Source organism: Pipistrellus hanaki, assembly GCF_964339955.1.
Source record: "Pipistrellus hanaki genome assembly, chromosome: 9".
NCBI lineage: Eukaryota > Metazoa > Chordata > Mammalia > Chiroptera > Vespertilionidae > Pipistrellus > Pipistrellus hanaki.
Genome location: NC_140511.1, coordinates 76,309,066 through 76,325,753, shown reverse-complemented (window position 1 = coordinate 76,325,753; position 16,688 = coordinate 76,309,066). Strand labels below are relative to the sequence as shown.

The window sequence follows — 16,688 nt, the reverse complement described above, 5'->3', positions numbered from 1 at the left end:
TGAGGTGAGGTCACGAAGGTGCCTGCCCCTGCCCCAGCCCTGCCCCTGCCCCCCACAATGAGAGACACAGGTTATGCCCAGCTGGGCCCAGGCAGCAGGGCTCCCTGCCTCCGGCCCCCCAGCCTGGGTGGAGAGAAAGATTGTCCGTTTGATGCTAAATGATGAAAAGAAGCCACATGATACTCTGTTTGGAAAGCTGCTGTGTTTGAAGGGACAAGAGGCTTAAACACGGTCATTTGGAGCTTCTGTCTGTATCGATGCCCTGAGGGGCCCAAGGGTACTGGAAGAGGCAGCCTCCAGGGCCAGTCCGGGAACCTCACCTGCCCGTTTCCCCGCTCCTCCTGAACCGGACCCGCCACCCCCAGGGCTGCGCTGTGGTCCAGCTGAGAAGTGGGAGCCACGTCAGGGCCTGGAGGTGGAGGAATGAGGAAACGCTGAGGGAAATCGCTGCCTCGCCTTTGCCTCAGGGGAAGGCACAGGCCTGGTAGCAGCCTCCACACCACGTGGTGAGCCGCGGGGACTTTAAAGGGTAGGGGAGGTGCAGAGCTGAGTAACAGAGAAGGCCGCCAGCCGGGGCCTGGTTGGGAAAGAGACCTGGGCAGGATGGGCTCACTTCCTAATGCCACTGCACCTCTGGCCCCCTGTGCTGGGCCCCCCTGTGCTGGGGTCCCTGTGCTGAGGCCCCCTGAGCTGGACATGGAGGGGTCGGCAGATCATTGAGCATTTAAAACCGTGCCTCCTTGCTCCTGCCTTCCTGCAGGCTGGGACAGGAGCCCTGCTGTTGGCATCCATGCCATTAGCAGAGACGATCCCTCAGCCCAGCTTGGGTTTCATGTTTGGTTTCATTATTCATAAATATTTTTGTTGATTTGAGAAAGGAAGGGAGAGAAGAGAGAGACATCAGTGATGAGAGAGAGTCATCAACTAGCTGCTTCCTGCACACCCCAGGCATGTGCCCTGACCAGGAATCAGACCGGGACCTCCTGGTCCGAAGGTCAAAGCTCAACCACTGGCCACCATGATGGGCCCAAGCATGGGTTTCTATTGAAGAGCCCCCTCCAGTTGGTAGCCCCTCCGTATGATGACCCTGTCCAGGCCAACGAATCACGGGGCAGCTGTCCACGGGGCAGGCCCAGAGCTTTCCTGCTCATAGTGGCAATTAAATGCCACCTTGTCTGCCAGCCCATCCTGCTCCAGGGCGGCAGCACCAGGCCGTCAGGGCCCGGCCACCGGGTGAATGGCCGACCCTGACACTCAGTGTGGAGCAAGTCCAGTCTCCTGACGTGGAGACAGGCTGGAGACCTATGAACCAGGAGGTCATGGGTCAGTCCCCAAACAGGGCACATGCAGGAGGCGGCCAATCAATGGTTCTCTCTCATCATTGATATTTCGGCCTCTTTCGCCCTCTCTGAAATAAATAAATAAATAAATAAATAAATAAATAAATAAATAAATTATTTCAGAGAGGGAGGACAGAGAGAGAGAGAGCGAGTGCCCGGGGCATATGGACAAGGCTGGGCATCACCTGGGTCCCCGCTAACAGCAGGTTGAGGTCCGGCCTCAGGGTCAGGTGCTCCTGCTGATGCCCGTGGCCACCCTTTAGGAAGGAAGAGAGGAACCAGGTTCTGTCCGGAAACGGCCACTCCTGGGCCCAGGACCACCCGGGGAGAGGGCACAGCACCCTGGTCCTGTGGGTGCCGGGCTTTCGCCAGGAGCCAGAGCAGGAGGCCAGTCATCAGTGAGCTATCCCCGGTGCTGCGGGCGCGGTGGGGCTGGGCCTCCAGCTTCTCCGCGCCCCGGGCCCAGGAGACACTCCTGCTGTTGACAGCCCTGCTCTCTTTCAGGCTGCACACAGCACAGAGGCCGCTCTTCTGGGAGGGGTGACTCATTGCTGGTAACTCACTGGCCAATGTTTGATGAGGTCACCGTGAGGGTGCCTGTGGCCTGGATGCCCAGTGAGTCCAGTGTGGAAGGACCACTGGACGAGTAACAATTTACTGGGCTTGGTTACTGTGGGCCTTTGCAGTTGCTGTTCCCCGCCTGGCACGTTCTTCTCCCAGCGCTCTGCATGGCTGGCTCCTTCTTCATATTCAGCTGTCCTTCTGCACTGCCCCTCCTCGGTGAGGTGTGCCCTGGCCACGATGGTCCCCGGGCACAGACCTTCACTCATTTGAGGAGCCCAGAGACACGGAATGCATGTTCCCAAGTGCTTTGCATGGGAGCCCTATGGAGTGAAAATATCCCCAATTTACAGATGAGCAAACCGAGGCTGGGGACATATGGCCAGTGAGTGCCTGGGAGGTGGACACAGGTCTGCCCACAGATTTCCTGCTCTGGACCACGCTGCAGCTTGGGGCTGGGGGGCCAGGAGGTTATGCCCAGGAGAGAGCGGGAGGAGGGATGGGAGATGCCGGGGTCACTGATAAGGGGGGTTTCGTCCATGAAAACTATCCATTCTTTGAATGAACACTCTTTGTTGTTTTCATTAATATATATATATATATATATATATATATATATATATATATATATATATATATTATTGATTTTTTACAGAGAGGAAGAGAGTTAGAAACATCGATGAGAGAGAATCATCGATCAGCTGCCTCTTGCACACCCCCTACTGGGGATGTGCCCGCAACCAATGTACATGCCCTTGCCCAGAATCGAATCTGGGACCTTTCATTCCCCAGACGGACGCTCTTTCCACTGAGCCAAACCGGTTTCGGCTCTTTGTTGTTTTTAAATTGATTTCAGAGAGAAAGAGAGAGGGAGAGAGAAACATCAATGATGAGAATCATTGATCAGCTGCCTCCTGGGCGCCCCCACTGGTGCCAAGCCCACAACCCAGGCTTGTGCCCTGACAGGGAATCCAACCATGACCTCCTGGTTCTAGGTCAGTGCTCAAACCCTGAGCCACTCGGGCTGGGCAGACACCTCATAAAAGCCACCATTTCAGGCATGTAGTTTGCTATGATTTAGGGTATTCATGGAGCTGTACGGCCATCCCATGATTTAATTTTAGAACATTTTTGAGACTCCAAAGAGCAATGCCACACACATTAACAGCCAACCTTCATTTCCATCCCTGCCCTTGCCCCCAACCACAAGAGAAGATTCGCATTTGATTACCCAGAGGCCCGCGGCATGGAGATTTGAGCAAGAATCAGTCTTCCTTCCCCTGGCTTCCCTCCTGGCTGCCCGGGAGCCTGCACGTCCCCAATCCTGGCTAGAGAGCCGCTCCTGTATGTCCCTCTGTCCACCACCCTTCCCTTCATAGCAGGTGTCCTGCTCTGCCCACTGCTGCCCGCGTACGTATGCAAATTAACCCACCATATTTGTTGAGTTAATTTGCATACTCAGGATAGGCTGTAGGTCGTCACGGACATACAGTCAATGTGCATATTTTTCTTTTATTAGTGTAGAGTATTTTTTATTGCAGTCAGAACATTTAACATGAGATCTACCTATTATAAATTTTCTTATTCTCACCAGAGAATATTTTTTCCATTGATTTTTAGAGAGAGTGGAAGTAGGGGAAGAAGAGAGGGGGAGAGTCAGAGAACCACTGATGTGAGAGAACCATCATTTTGTTGCCTCTTTAACCTGTGGCCCATCAATGTGCAGGACAACACTCTAACCACTGAGGAACACTGGGCAGGACTCAACAAAATTTCAAGTGCACAATGGAGTATTGCTAACTATAGGTGCAGTGCTACATAACAGAGCCCTAGACGTACTTACCCTGCATAACCCGCGTTACTAAAATATTCCTGTTGAATAGCAACTCCCCACTGCCCCTTCCCCTGGTCCCTGACAACCAGCAGGCGTCACTCTGCTTCGGTGAGCCTGAGGATGGATGTCCCCTTAGATGTGTGGGCGCACACAGGACCCCTCCTTCTGGGACTGGCTTACCTCCCTCAGCGTAAGCCCCAGGCTTCAGCCTGTGCAACTGGCAGGGTTTTCTTCTCGTGACTGAGTAATGTTCCATCGCACAGCAGTACCTCGGATTGCTCATCCCGGCACCAGGTGATGGGCGCTTGCCTGCTTCCACGTCTTGGCTATTGTGAACAGTGCTATAAAGGATCCGTGGTGTGGCTCTTTTCCACATCCACATTTTAATTCTTTGGGAGAAAAATCCAGAAGTGGGGTTGCCTGGGGTTTTATAAAACTTGTATGTTCAATTTTCCGAGTCACCGCCACATCGTCTCCTACAGTGGCCGCACCACGTGACACTCACAGGAACCGTGCACAGGCTGCACGTCTCACTGACCAGTGCTGGCGAGTGTGTCTTGGCGGTGGCCACTCCCAGGTGTGGAGGGATAGCTCATTGTCATTTGCATTTGCGTTTTCCTGATGATTAATGAGGGAGGAGCTGTTCTTACCGCAGAATTACAGAATAGAAAACCAACGTCCAGAGTGAGCTGACCTAAGGTCACAGGACTGGTCACCGGACTGTACTTACTGAGGCCCTCATATATGCCTGGGACGGACAGGTCAGAACTGGGACTTGAACCCCCACCAGACAGCCCTGGGCTGTGCTGGCGTGCCCTGGGCAGCCCTGTCTTCCAGGCCCTTCCAGAACCTGTCTCCCTGCTGTTTCAGGTTCTGCCCTTTTCTCCTAATGTCCTAATAGAATGCTCTCATAGCTTTCAACCTGCTTCTAAAACACGGCTGTGAGGTGTGGTGGTGTTGGAGGGCAGCCACAAATTCTTCTGTCACCCACAGCAGCCGTCGCCAACCTCCTGGGAGGGGCCACTGGTGGTTCCCGAAGCCCAAAGACTGGTGAACCCCGAGTCCTACAGCATGTCTGCACTTCTGGGGACCACTCTGCCCAGCTCCAGCCAGTGGTTCTAGAGGAAACTGTCAATCACCATCCAGCAGGGGCCATGTGTGCAAGTGGACCCAATCATAGTGCTGTATGTCCTTCCACATGATTGGTCCAACGCTGGACACATGACCTGAGGCGAACCAATCAGACCCCTCCCTGGTGCTCTGCTTATTTCCTAGCCTTCAGGAGGTGAAAGGCTGGGCTGGGAGAGGCAGAGCCCTTGGCCTGGAGGAGGCTGCCAGGGGAAGGCTGGCAGCAGAGGAATCAAAGGAGTCGTAAGGGCAGAGGCCAGAGGGAGAAAGTGTGCTGGTGAGTTTTGATTTCTTGGGTGCAGCCACCAAGCTGTGGGGTCCTGCTCTGGTTCCGCATCCTGGGTTTGGGGCGTCCTGGTTGGGGTCCTTTCCAATTGTGCCACTTGGAGTCAGGTTTCCTCCCTGTTGGTCCAGAGGAGATTCCAGAGCCCTGCCTGCCTGTGCCGCACTTCCCAGACCCAAGCAGAGGCACCGTTCATATGAGCGCCATTGAAAATGACACTTTATTAAAAATCAATGTTTTTTTAAACATCAATGTTTTATAACTTGTTAGAAGGAGAGAGAGAAACATTGATGAGAGAAAAGCATTGATGGACTGCCTATTGCATGCCCTCTCCTGGGGATCGAACCTGCAACCCCCAGGGCATACAGTATGACAAGAAATGGACCTGGTGACGTTTGAGGGTATGGGATGAGGTGCAGTCACTGAGCCACACTGGCTGGGTGCAGAGCAGTCCTTCCTTTTCCACTGAGACTAGTGCTTGGCAAAGCCCCAGACACAGATGTAGCAGGTCCCCTGTGTGGGGATGCAGGGAGTGTGTGAGTCCAGGGGCGGTCCTGCGGCCTCCAGCAGGGCGCCCACGTCTATGCTATCGCAGGAGCCAAGCCGATCCTGTGGTTGGCCCGATCGAAGACGGTGAAATAGAACCTCAGGAAGACGTCCCCCAGGACCCAGAAGTTGGAGCTGTCAGAGATGTTGGTGTCCAAGTTGGGGTAGCAGATGCCGGTCTGGTCCTGCAGGGGAGAAAGCACAACCCTCAGGCACCATAACAACCACCCTTCACGCCTGGGCGGCAGCTTTATCTCACCTTCCCCTGGACCCTCCGCTCGCCTGTTTGCTCTGAGAGACTCTCCGCCTGCTCCCCATTCACCCGCTCGTCCTTTAAGACCAAGCCCAGCGCCTGGGCAGCCTTCCCGTGCCCCTGCCCCCTCCTTGGCACTGCTGGCTGGGTGGGGAGGCTTCCCCGGGGCTCCCAGTGTCTTCAGCCTCAGCACACGGGCTTACAGGGTGCCCCTGGCCTGGCTCCCGGGGTGCCTCCAGGGTTCGGGCTGAGAGATTTTCAGTTTCTCTCTCTGAGGGCTGCCCCAACCTCCTCGGCACATTTTTGGGAACCAGCACTTCTTGAGTCTCGAGTATGTGCCAGGCACTGCCTGATCACTGCACATCTTTGTTCATGTCAGCTTCTCACCACCCCACAAAGGGGGCTTGGTCCCCATTTCACAGACAGGGAATTGGGGTCTACAGAGGGCATTTGCACTCTAGGACTAGGGTGACCATATGATCTATCACCCAAGTCAGGACACTTGGAGATGGGAGGGAATACAGTTCCTGATTATGGGGGGACATGGGGAATGTCCCCAGCCAGCCCCCCTGTCCCTACTCTTTGCCTGTCTCCGGGTTCCACCTACGTTCCCTGTCCATCGGTCCGATGCCCGGGCTGAACTGACCCTCTGTGAGGGCCAGGCCATTAGTGCGCCCTCTCCTGGAGCCTGGCCCCGAGCCAGCACAGGGTGCTGCTCAGAGTTCCCCCAGGGTGATGGGTGCCCAGACCCCCTTCTATCAAGAGGCTGTGCTGTGGGAAGTGCCCTCCCAGCCAGGGCTGCTGGGCAGCATCTGCAATGGCACAGTCCGGCCTCCAGGGGGCCTCTCTGAGCCATGGCCCCAAGGGTCCCTCCAGTTCCAGATCTGAGAGCAGCCCCAGGAGGGGCCTCTCACCCTCCGGTTGTAGGTGCTGGCTGGCACTGGGTACGCGACGCCATTGATGGTGAAGACGATGTCAGGCAAGCTCGGGATGGCAGCACAGTTGACTACGTACTGTCAGAGAGAGAGGGCGAGGGAGGTTGGCTCAGTTGGTGCTTCCGTGTGTGGGGAGACCGGGGTGACCCTGGGTGTGACCCCTCACCTCGCCTGTGTTGGTGGTCAGGGCACGGATGCTCCTCAGAATGTTGAGGATGGGGTAGGTTGGGCCAATCACCAGCGAGGTTCCGGTATCTATAATGGCCTGGCAGCCGCTGGGACAAGCCACGACCTTGCCGTTCATGGAGATACTGAGGGACAGAGCAGGCACCAGGGTCACTCATGTCCTCTCCCACCTCAACCCCTAGCTGCCACCTGAGAACAGCCTGCAGCTCCCGCCAGCTTCTGTGTCCCTGGTCTGGCCAAACTGCCTTCCTGGGCCTCCTCTCAGGTCTGGAAGGCATTGTGCTCTTTGTGCCCCAGGGCCTTTGCACGTGCTGTCACCCTTCCTAGACCCTCCCCTGCCCCTTTGTCTGGCTGATCTCTCCTGTATTTCAGGGTGCAGATCAGTCACCACTTTTTCAGGGAAGTGTCCCCACAGATTAGATCAGGACCCTCTCCTCCTCCAGCGGAGACAGGCAGAGCCTTCCTGGTTTCCAGCATGCATGGTGGTGGGAACCCTGTTTGCTGTGATGCGGTCACTCATTCGTGTCTGCCGTCCTAGTCGGAGAGTAAGCTGTGTGCTCTGCCCCTCCAGCGCCCGTGCCCAGCGCACAGCGCATGCTCCATGGTGTTTGCCGAGGGAATGACGGGGCGCGTGTAGGAATGAGGTCAACTGGAGACACGACCTGGTGTCCGACCAGTCATGAAGGCCACACGGTAAAGACAGAGGTTCCCTGGACACAGATGCTCAGAAAGGTGGGAGGGTGTGTTGTTCCCCCCTGATTCGCCCCCTCTCCCCAGACGCCTGGTTAGGCGACGCCTGAGCTGGCCCAGAATGCTGGTCATGGACCCCAAAGCACGGTTTAAGCTTCTGATTCTTACATGCACCGCCTCAGTGATCGCCCCCGATTCTCAGCCACCCGAGTCCTTCCCGATGCTCTCAGTCACATCCCTGCCCCTTGGCACCCAGGTGGGTGGGTGGGGTTCCCTCTGTGTGATTTGCCATCAGGCCCTAGGATGGTGTTTCTCCTGCCTGGTAGGGTTCTTTTTAGGCCAGTGGTCAGTAAACTGCGGCTCTCGAGCCTCATGTGCCTTTTTGGCCTCTTGAGATTTTAGCAAAAGCCAGCTAGAAATACCCTAATTAAGTTAATAACAGTGTTCCTACCTACATACTTTAAGTTTAAAAGATGCCTCTCCAAAGAAATTTCAATCGCTGTCCTGTTGATGTTTGGCTCTGTTGACTAATGAGTTTGCCAGCCATAGCCTTCGGTGGAGCGGCCATCCACTTGCCTAGCTCCCGTGTTTACACCTGGCGCCCCGTGTGCCAGGAACCCCTCCGGGCCAGCCACCAGGGATGTCCCTGTTCAGACGATGGAATCCTCCTTGACCCCTTCTCACTGCGCTTGCCCCAGTCTGGGGGTGCAGCCCTCCCACGCCACCCCAGCCGCCGACCTGAGGCCTGGGCCCCATGCCTGGCCCTCCTCCTGGTGCTTTGAGATGCGGGCCAATCCCATCTCTGGTCAGGACCCTGGTAGGAGCGGTTATGAACCCATGTTGGTGTGCGTGCCTTTGCCTGTATCTGTGTCAGTCTGAGTCTGTGTCCGCATGTGCAGGTACGGCTGTCCCTGGCGTGGCTCTCAGCTGGAAGAGGGGGAGCTTACCTGTCCATAGTCACCTGCCAGAATCCCCGCCTGCTCACCGGCACCCACTGGAGCTCGCCCCGGTGGTAGGAGTGGTCCACGCCGCCGAACATCACCACGCTGTCCTTCTCCGCGTTGCTGGGGGAGGGGCTCACGTGAGGGGCGGACGGTGGGTGGCGTTTCTTAAGTTAAGTGAACGAGGTGTGCACTGACCAACAACCACCCAGCCACACTGCAGGGCCCCGCAGAGCAGGCACTGCTGGGACCCCCACTGCTCCGATGGGAACTGGGCTGCAGGGCTGAGCACAGCCCAAGGTCAGTCCCGTGGCCTCTGAGGACCAAAGCCGAGGTTTGAACTTGAGATTCTGGCTGGGCTTTGGCCACCCACCTCTCTGAAGCCGGTCAGTCCCCCCTGCAGCCCCAGAGCTCGAGGCACGTGAGAGGCTGCTGTGCGGAGGGGCCCGGGTGGGCGCTCAGGCTCCCCCAGGCTGGCTCACGGGCCTGCAACAGGCCACCAATGGCGCACACTCTCCCTGGGCCCCCATGGCCGCTGCCCCGTCCTGAAATCCCTCGTAGTTTTTCAATGAGGCCCCACATTTTCACTTGGCACCCCTTCCTGCAATGCAGTCACCGGTCCTGGGCTCAGGGGAGCCATGGCTGAGGGGAAGGAAACACCCTGCCCGCCTCCCCCTCCGGCTGCGTCCAATCGATCAGCACATCCCGTGGCCTTTCCCTTCCCCCGTGTCCTGACTCCTCAAGGGCTCCCCCTTTCCCTGCCTCCCTGGTCTGAGCTCCTGCTCTCTCTCTCCAAAGAGGCTGAGCAGCCTCATCCCTGGCCTCCCTGCCTCCTGTCTGGTCCTTCATTGTCCAGCCAGTGCCTGGGGGGAGCTTTCAGAAACATAGGTGGGACCATGTGTTCTACTTGCCTAGGCCCCTGCCAGAAGCCTCCTCTCTCACCTAAAACAAAGCCTGGGCGGCCCTGCCCCTGCCTGCCCCTCAGACTCCACACCCACCTCGGCCTGCCCCTCCCTCCCTCCCTGCCTGCCCATCAGCCACACTGCCCTGCTGGTCCTCTGCTGGGCCTGGGCTTCCTCTCCCCCATGGCCTGGCCTCGTTCAGAGAGGTCCTCGCACTGCCCGTCTGAAACCACGCTCTCATCTCTGTGGTTTGTCACCACATTTTACCGCTTTCCCAGAAGCAGCCACCACCTGGCATGTGTTACCTTTTCCTCTTATCTATTTACACGCTTCTTGTCTGCCTTTTCTCCCTCTCATCTGTCCGTGTCACGTGCACAGAGAGTACCCAGCACGTAGTAGGTTCTCCATGGGTATTTGTTAAACGGCTCACCTCCTTGATTCGGTACAAACACCCCAGAGGCTCAGCACATGCTGCTGAGCCTAGACCTCAGGCCCCCACGGAGCCCACAGCCTTATCCATGGTCTGCCCGTCGGGTCCCCTCAGCCTGTGCTGCTCCCTCCAGCGGTTCCAGACCCTCAGCCTGAAGGGAGGGTAGCTTTTCCAGTGCCGCCCGGTGACTGGAGACCTGCTGATGGCCTGACCACCCGCCAGAGAGGTCAGCCCCGCACCAGTGTTCGAGTCCCACCACTACCAGTGTGTGGCCGGGCAATTCTGTGCAAAGCTCCTCTCTGAGCCTCAGTTCCTCAGTTTCCCTGTTCATCCAAGAAGGGACTAGAAGTACAGGGGTCGGCAAACTTTTAAAAATGCCTGATTATGTCCTAGCTATTTTGGCTCAGTGAATAGAGCATCGGCCTGGGCACTGACGGATCTCATATTGGACCCCGGCTCTGGTTGGGGTGCATGTAAGAGGCAACCAATTGATGTGTCTCTCTTGCATCAATGTTTCTCTCTGTGTGTCTCCCCTCCTCCCTTCCACTCTCTCTAAAAATCAGTGGGGGGGAAATCCTCAGGTGAGGATTATCAAAAAGTTAAAAAAAAGTAAAAATGCTAGATTGTCAATATTTCGGGCTTCACTGGCAGTGCGATCTCTATCACAATTGCTGGATGCTGCCATTGTAAGGCAGAAGCAGATGCAGCCAGGATGTGATTGAAGGAGCAGGGCTGTGTTCCAATAAAACTTTATTATAAAATCAGGTTGCGGGCCACATGTGGTCAAGGGCCACTATTTGCTGACCCCTGGACTAAACTGCCCTCATGATACACGGGGCCAGTTGTCTACTGTTTCTCAGACGCCTAAAGTCATCCGAGGGAGGGGCTTGGCCAGCCAGGCTTACCTGCTCAGGTAGAAGGCGAAGAGGTTCTCAGATATGAGCCCTTGCTTCCACATGCTGTCGAAGACGGGGGTGGTGTTTCTGAGGGCGATGGAGGGGTAGCCCAGGCCCAGGATGCCGTCGAAGGCTGCGTATTCCAAGGACTTGCTGGACTCCGTCCTGCTCAGGCCAAATGCCTGGGATTTGCACTCAAGGTCCCCGACCTGTGGGGGGGGAGGGTGGTCTCAGGTGAAGGGGTGGGAAGTGGAGCTGGGGTTGGGCCAGGGGGGCGGCCGTGAGAGATGATGCCACCTGCACCCCAGGCATCAGCTGAGGTGCGGCTGTGCTGGAGGTGCCGGAGCAGCACGCACCGTGCATTGCCGAGGAGTCCGACCTTCGTCCTTTTTCCTGCTAGCAGCACCCCAGGCAGTAAAACACCCCCAGTCCCCTGTTCGGTGGGGCCACTGGGGAGGGGGCCAAGAGCTCCCTCCTAAGAACCCAATGAGCAGTGAGCAGGAGCGTCTTGTTTTTGGCATTCCCGGGATCTGGTGGCAGAAACCGAGTGAATTTGCTGCGATTCCCTGTGGGTTTGCACCCCAGGTGTACACAGGGCCGCCGAGTTCTTGTGAAAAGACTGCCTGGGGTCCTGGCAGCTTTGCTCAGTGGATAGAGCGTCAGCCTGCGGACTGAAGGGTCCCGTGTTCGACTCTGGTCACCAGTTGTTCCTGGATCCCAGTAGGGGGCTTGCGGAGGCAGCAGAACAATGATTCTCTGTCACCATGGATGTTTCTCCCTCTCCCTCTCCTCTCCCTGCCACTTTGCGATCAATGAAAAAAAAAAAAGGCTTCCTGGGAAACGTGTGTGTATGTCTGTGTGTGCGTGTATGTGTGTGCCTTTTATGTGTCTGAGTGTGTGCATGTGTGCATAGGTGTGTGTGTCAGGCACTTTGGGCAGGAAGCCCAGTTTTTTCAGACTCTCAAAGACCCCCAAAGTAAGACCTTTTGCGCAGGGCCGTCCTGCACCCGTGGCCCTGCTTCCCCTGCCCTGGTGTCTGGAGCGCTCGGCAGCCCCGGACCCCCAGATGCATTCTGCCCTCTCCCGGAAAATCCCCCACAGCTGCCGAGCCCTGACTCGCACCCCAGCTGTGCTGCTCCAGGTGCGGGCCTTGGGCAGGCCCGCCCCCTGTCCCTCAGGTCCCTCCTCTGTGTGCAGGATCGCCTGCCCCGTGGGCTTGTTGTGGGATTAGAGTCATTCTTACCACGGACGTGCCCAGCACAGTGCCTGGCACAATCTGGGAATATAAACATGGGTTTTCCGCCCGGCTGGTGTGGTTCAGTGGCTGAGCGTCCACCTATGAACCAGGAGGTCAGGGTTCCATTCCGGTCAAGGGCACATGCCAGGCTTGTGGGCTCCATCCCCAGAGGGGCTTGCAGCAGGCAGCCAGTCAGTGAATCTCTCGCATCTTTTATGTTTCTATCTCTCCCTCTGCCTTCTCCTCTAAAATTCACAAAAATATATATTTAAAAAATAAATAAAAACGGGTTTGCCCTCACCGCTCCCTGCTCCCCGCAAAACCAGCCTCGAGCTCACCACGGGCAAGAGCTGCAAATGCCCGCCTCTCCTGCCATGACCGCTCGCTGGTCTGGCCACTCGGGGGCTTGTCCGCAGAGCACTGTCTCCCCAAGGCAGATGGCCAGCCGCTGGGGGACTCTGGGGGAGACGGTGCGTCCAGCTGACCCTGCATCTGGTGCCCTGAGCAGTGAGCAGAGGTCCAGGCCCCGCCCTGCCGCAGCCCCGCTCCCACTCACCCGCACGTCGTCGTAGCCCAGCAGCCCGGTCATGCTGGCAGACGCATACAGAAGCCGGAAGGACCTGGCCGTTCTCCGGAAGGTGGAGGATTGCCGTGGGTTGAAGGCTTTGTGTGTCACTGCGGATGAAGAGCCAGTGTCCTTCAGTGGCCAGAGCCCAGGCTGGGGGCGGGGACAGGGACCATGAGGGGCACAGACACTCACCACAGGCAGGACTGGAGCAGTAGACGGAGGGCACCCACAAGTCAGCAGAGCCCGTGTCAAAGATGACCCTGAACTCCTGAGGGGGCGTTCCAATGCTGATGGTGCCAACATAGTACATCTGTCGGGCAGGAGAGGGCAGTTGGGCCAGGCCTGGCTGCCCGGTCACACCTGATCCCCGAGAGGCCAGCCTGGATCAGGCTGTCCCTGTCTCCTGGAATCGCCTTCCCACCAGCCCACCGCACAGCCGCAGCTCAGGCGGTGCCTTCATTTGAAAGTTTCCCACGTTCCCCTGCAGCTCTGTAAATCCTCCAGCCTTCAAGGCCCAGCTTGCCTGCTCCCTCCTCCGGGAAGCCCTCCCAGGTCACCCAGGCCTCTGTCTCCCAACTCAATGCCAGTGATGCCATTATAACAGGCTGCCCTTTGGTTTGGCCTTAATGTTCTTGCAGACCAGGCCAGACCCTCTGTTCTCGGCAGCCATAGCACCCTGCTGGTGTGTTATAGCCTCCACACTACAGGGGCTCAGGGACTCTTTGCTGGGGTCATTCTCGGGCCGTCCTCTGCCTGGGTGTCAAACTGGAGTCCCCGTGGAGACAGCGGTGCCTTGTTCAGAAGGACAGAATCTGCCCAACCAGCACCTAGTCCGCAGGGCCCAGCGATGTCTCCTTGGCCCAAGATGGATGTGTGCCTGCCGCCTGACCATGGCTGGACTCGGTCACCACAGACCAAGAGCCAAGGGGGAGTGTCTTCTCCCCGAGGAGGGGCCCAGGCATCCCAGCTTCGCTGCCTGCAGGAGCCCCTTCCCCTCCAGGCTCCCAGCCCTGTGTGACCCCAGACCTGGCCCAGCACCAGTGAAGGCTGCGGGCTGGGCCCCGCACACTCACGTCCAGGTAGTTCCTCATGGGTTCCTTGGTGACGCCCTTCTTGCTCAGGAACTTGTAGCCATGGCTGTAGGGGTGCCGCTGGAGGTAGTCTCTCAGCAGGTCCTTCTCCCGCAAGCTCTCCCTCATGGACTTGATCTTCGTCAGAGGGATGCTTTCCCAGGAAAGACAACAGATAAGACAGCAGCTCCCCACCTCGCGGTTCAGTGTGGCCGCCATGCCTGGCGCTGGAGCCACACCCAGTCTTCCCCGAGGATGTTATGAGGGGCCATCTTATGAGGCCAGCCCCCACTAACGCAGGCAAAGGCCGGACGATGGCCCAGGCCTGAGCGCAGGGCCTTTTGCAGCCCCGGGGAAGCCCCAGGCCCGTGCCCAGCCTCCCTTTCCCCATCCTAAAGAAGTGGGGTGAGGACAGGCCTCCCGCGGGGTGTCTGGGGCTTTGAGGGAGGGGATGGACCGAGGCCCCTGACCGAGGGACCTTGACCCTGAGCCAGTCTGTCTCTATTGTCATCTGACCAACTCCCTCTCTAAGAAGCCCTAGAGGGAGCGGGGTGGGGATCACTACGTTTACAGGAGGAACCTGAAAGGCAGGGTAATAGTGACCTGGCTGTGGCCCCCTGCTCATTAAGGCAAAACTGGGTCCCGGGGACCCTCTGTGCCCTTCTGCAGGGTCAAGCACAGGGGAGGCTGGAGGTGGGTGAGGGAGCCCGGAGATGGGGAAGAAAACATCACCCAATGAGACCACCCACACAGCTGCTCAGGTGGTGCCATGAGGAATCCTGGGCCCCATCCACACAGGGGCAGTCCCCAGACCTGTCCCCAGTCCCCTGTCCCCCAGTGCAGGTGGCTAGCTACTCATCATTGCATGGAGATGTGGCCCTGGCCAGTGTTGTTCAGTGGTTAGAGAATACACATGTGGACTTAAAGGTCCCGGGTTTAAAATCATTCAAGGGCTTTAACCTCAGTTTCAAGATCCTCCCTGGCCCAGGCTCAGGGCAGGGTTCGTGCAGGAGGCAACCAATTGATGTATTTGTCCCACATCAATGTTTCTTCTCTCTCCCCTTCCCTTCCACTCTTCCTAAAAATCAATGGGAAAACATCCTAGGGTGGGAATTAAAAATTAAAATTAAAAAATACAGGGAGACGCGGACTTTGGGACAGGGAATGATGGCTTATCCTTGTCCACCCCTGAGCGGTGGAAGGAAGGATAAGCGGACAGTGAGAGAGAGGCCGGGAGAGAGATAAGGGGACAGTGAGCGAGAGGCCGGGGATACTCACGTGACCAGGCCCTCAGAGAGGGCCACCAGGCTGAGGAGCCCGATCCACCACATCGTGCGTGCTCCCCTGCGTGATGTCCTCCGGAAGGCTCGGGTTTGGAGCGTGCGGGGATAGACCAGCGATGCAGATATATACGCTCTGACCTGCGCTCATGATGCGCTGGGAGGGCTGCTGATGGCCCCGATAAAACACTACAAGCCTCCTGATAAGATCGATATTCCCTTCAGCACTGCAAGCCTCCCGATAAAATCTTTATTCCTATCAGCATTTTGGATTGGGTCGCGTGGCTCGTGGAAAACTTAGAAAAAGTTGGGAATACAGAGATCTCTATCGTAATCTCTTCTTGGAACATGGCTTGGGGACAAACCCAAAGCACATGAGCTCTGCAGGTGTGGGGAGGCCCAGCTGGCTTGGAGATAAAGCCGCCAATCGTGTCATAAAAGCAAGTGCTGGGGGCCATGCCTGCCGTCCTCTGTCTCGTGTTCTCCTCTACCCACCCCGTGAGCTATCCTTTGCTGTCCGCATTGGGGAGGAGCGTGCTGGGAGGAATGGGGGTCACCTGGCAGAGGAAGGCGGTGGGGAGCCCGTGGATATAGGAGTGGATTTAAGTGATGGGATGGACGGTACAAATCTGGGTGCTTCCGGTCCAATCTACTCAGAAACCTGGGCTGGAGCAGCATGACCTCCGTGCGACCTTCCTGCATGAGGACAGCCGGGCTGGGTGCGAGAACGTCAGAAGGCACCGTGGTCCTAGCCTCCAGGGAGCTGGCAGGCCGGGCCAGGGCCCGTGAGCTCAAGGCCCAGAGCAAAGGGGAAGGAAGGCAGGGCTGGGCGGGCCACGTGGGCTCAGGGCAGCACAGGCCCGTCCAAGGGCAGCCGGCTCAGCGCAGACAGCGAGGGGGTGGGACGGTCGGCCACGCTTTCTGGGGAGTCTGAAGTCTGGATGTTGAAGTGGACTCTTCTCTCCCTTGATTTTAAATGACAGCAACTAATTTAAACTAATTTAAAATTTTTTCCCAAATCCACAGCTGTGGGCTGGAGCGGCTGGCCGGCGGCGCAGCTCTTCTGTCCCGGCAGAGGTGGGTGGAGGGGCGTGTTGCATTCATGGCCGAGTGGCGAAGAGTCGGAAGTCAGCCCGCCAAGTCAACCTTCCTTCTGCGGGCGAGAGAACAGCCCCAGCGTCAGACACACCCGGGCGGAATGCTGCCCCCACGAGCCCCTGAGTGGGCCCCTGGCAGGGCCCAGGCCTTGGAGCCAGTCTGTCTGCCCAAGCAGACCAGGAAGGACTCGCCCCTTTTAAAGGGTCTCAGCCATCCGAGCAGGCACAGGCAGGCCCACACCCCGGCTCCGCCTGAGAACAGGCTGCCCAGCACCTGCCATGCTTCCGGCCGGGCAGGAGAGGGGAGCGTGTGGTTCCTCCCAGGCCTCCAGGCCTCGGGGCCCGCGGGACGGCGTCCAGGTCTGTCCCCAGCACGGAGGCTGGCCTAGCCCCAGGCTGAGTGGCAGATGGGGTGGGGCCCTGTGCCCGCCCCCTCCCCATGGCACATGAGAAGTCAGTTTGTGGATTTGACCCCCATGGAGGGGATGCGACGACCCACCTGGGTATAATG

At 57.7% G+C, this 16,688-nt stretch overlaps 1 protein-coding gene across 1 annotated transcript; it reads right to left on the bottom strand.

The window, feature by feature from the left end:
* Positions 1-5,727: 5,727 nt before the first annotated feature.
* Positions 5,728-15,131, bottom strand: LOC311627223 (pepsin F-like; the record flags this gene model as incomplete). Its single annotated transcript, XM_084893552.1, has 9 exons — positions 5,728-5,877; positions 6,860-6,958; positions 7,047-7,191; positions 8,704-8,820; positions 10,935-11,134; positions 12,719-12,837; positions 12,923-13,040; positions 13,804-13,954; positions 15,079-15,131. 9 exons carry the CDS (start codon positions 15,129-15,131, stop codon positions 5,728-5,730), a joined length of 1,152 nt encoding a protein of 383 aa, XP_084749678.1.
* Positions 15,132-16,688: the final 1,557 nt, after the last annotated feature.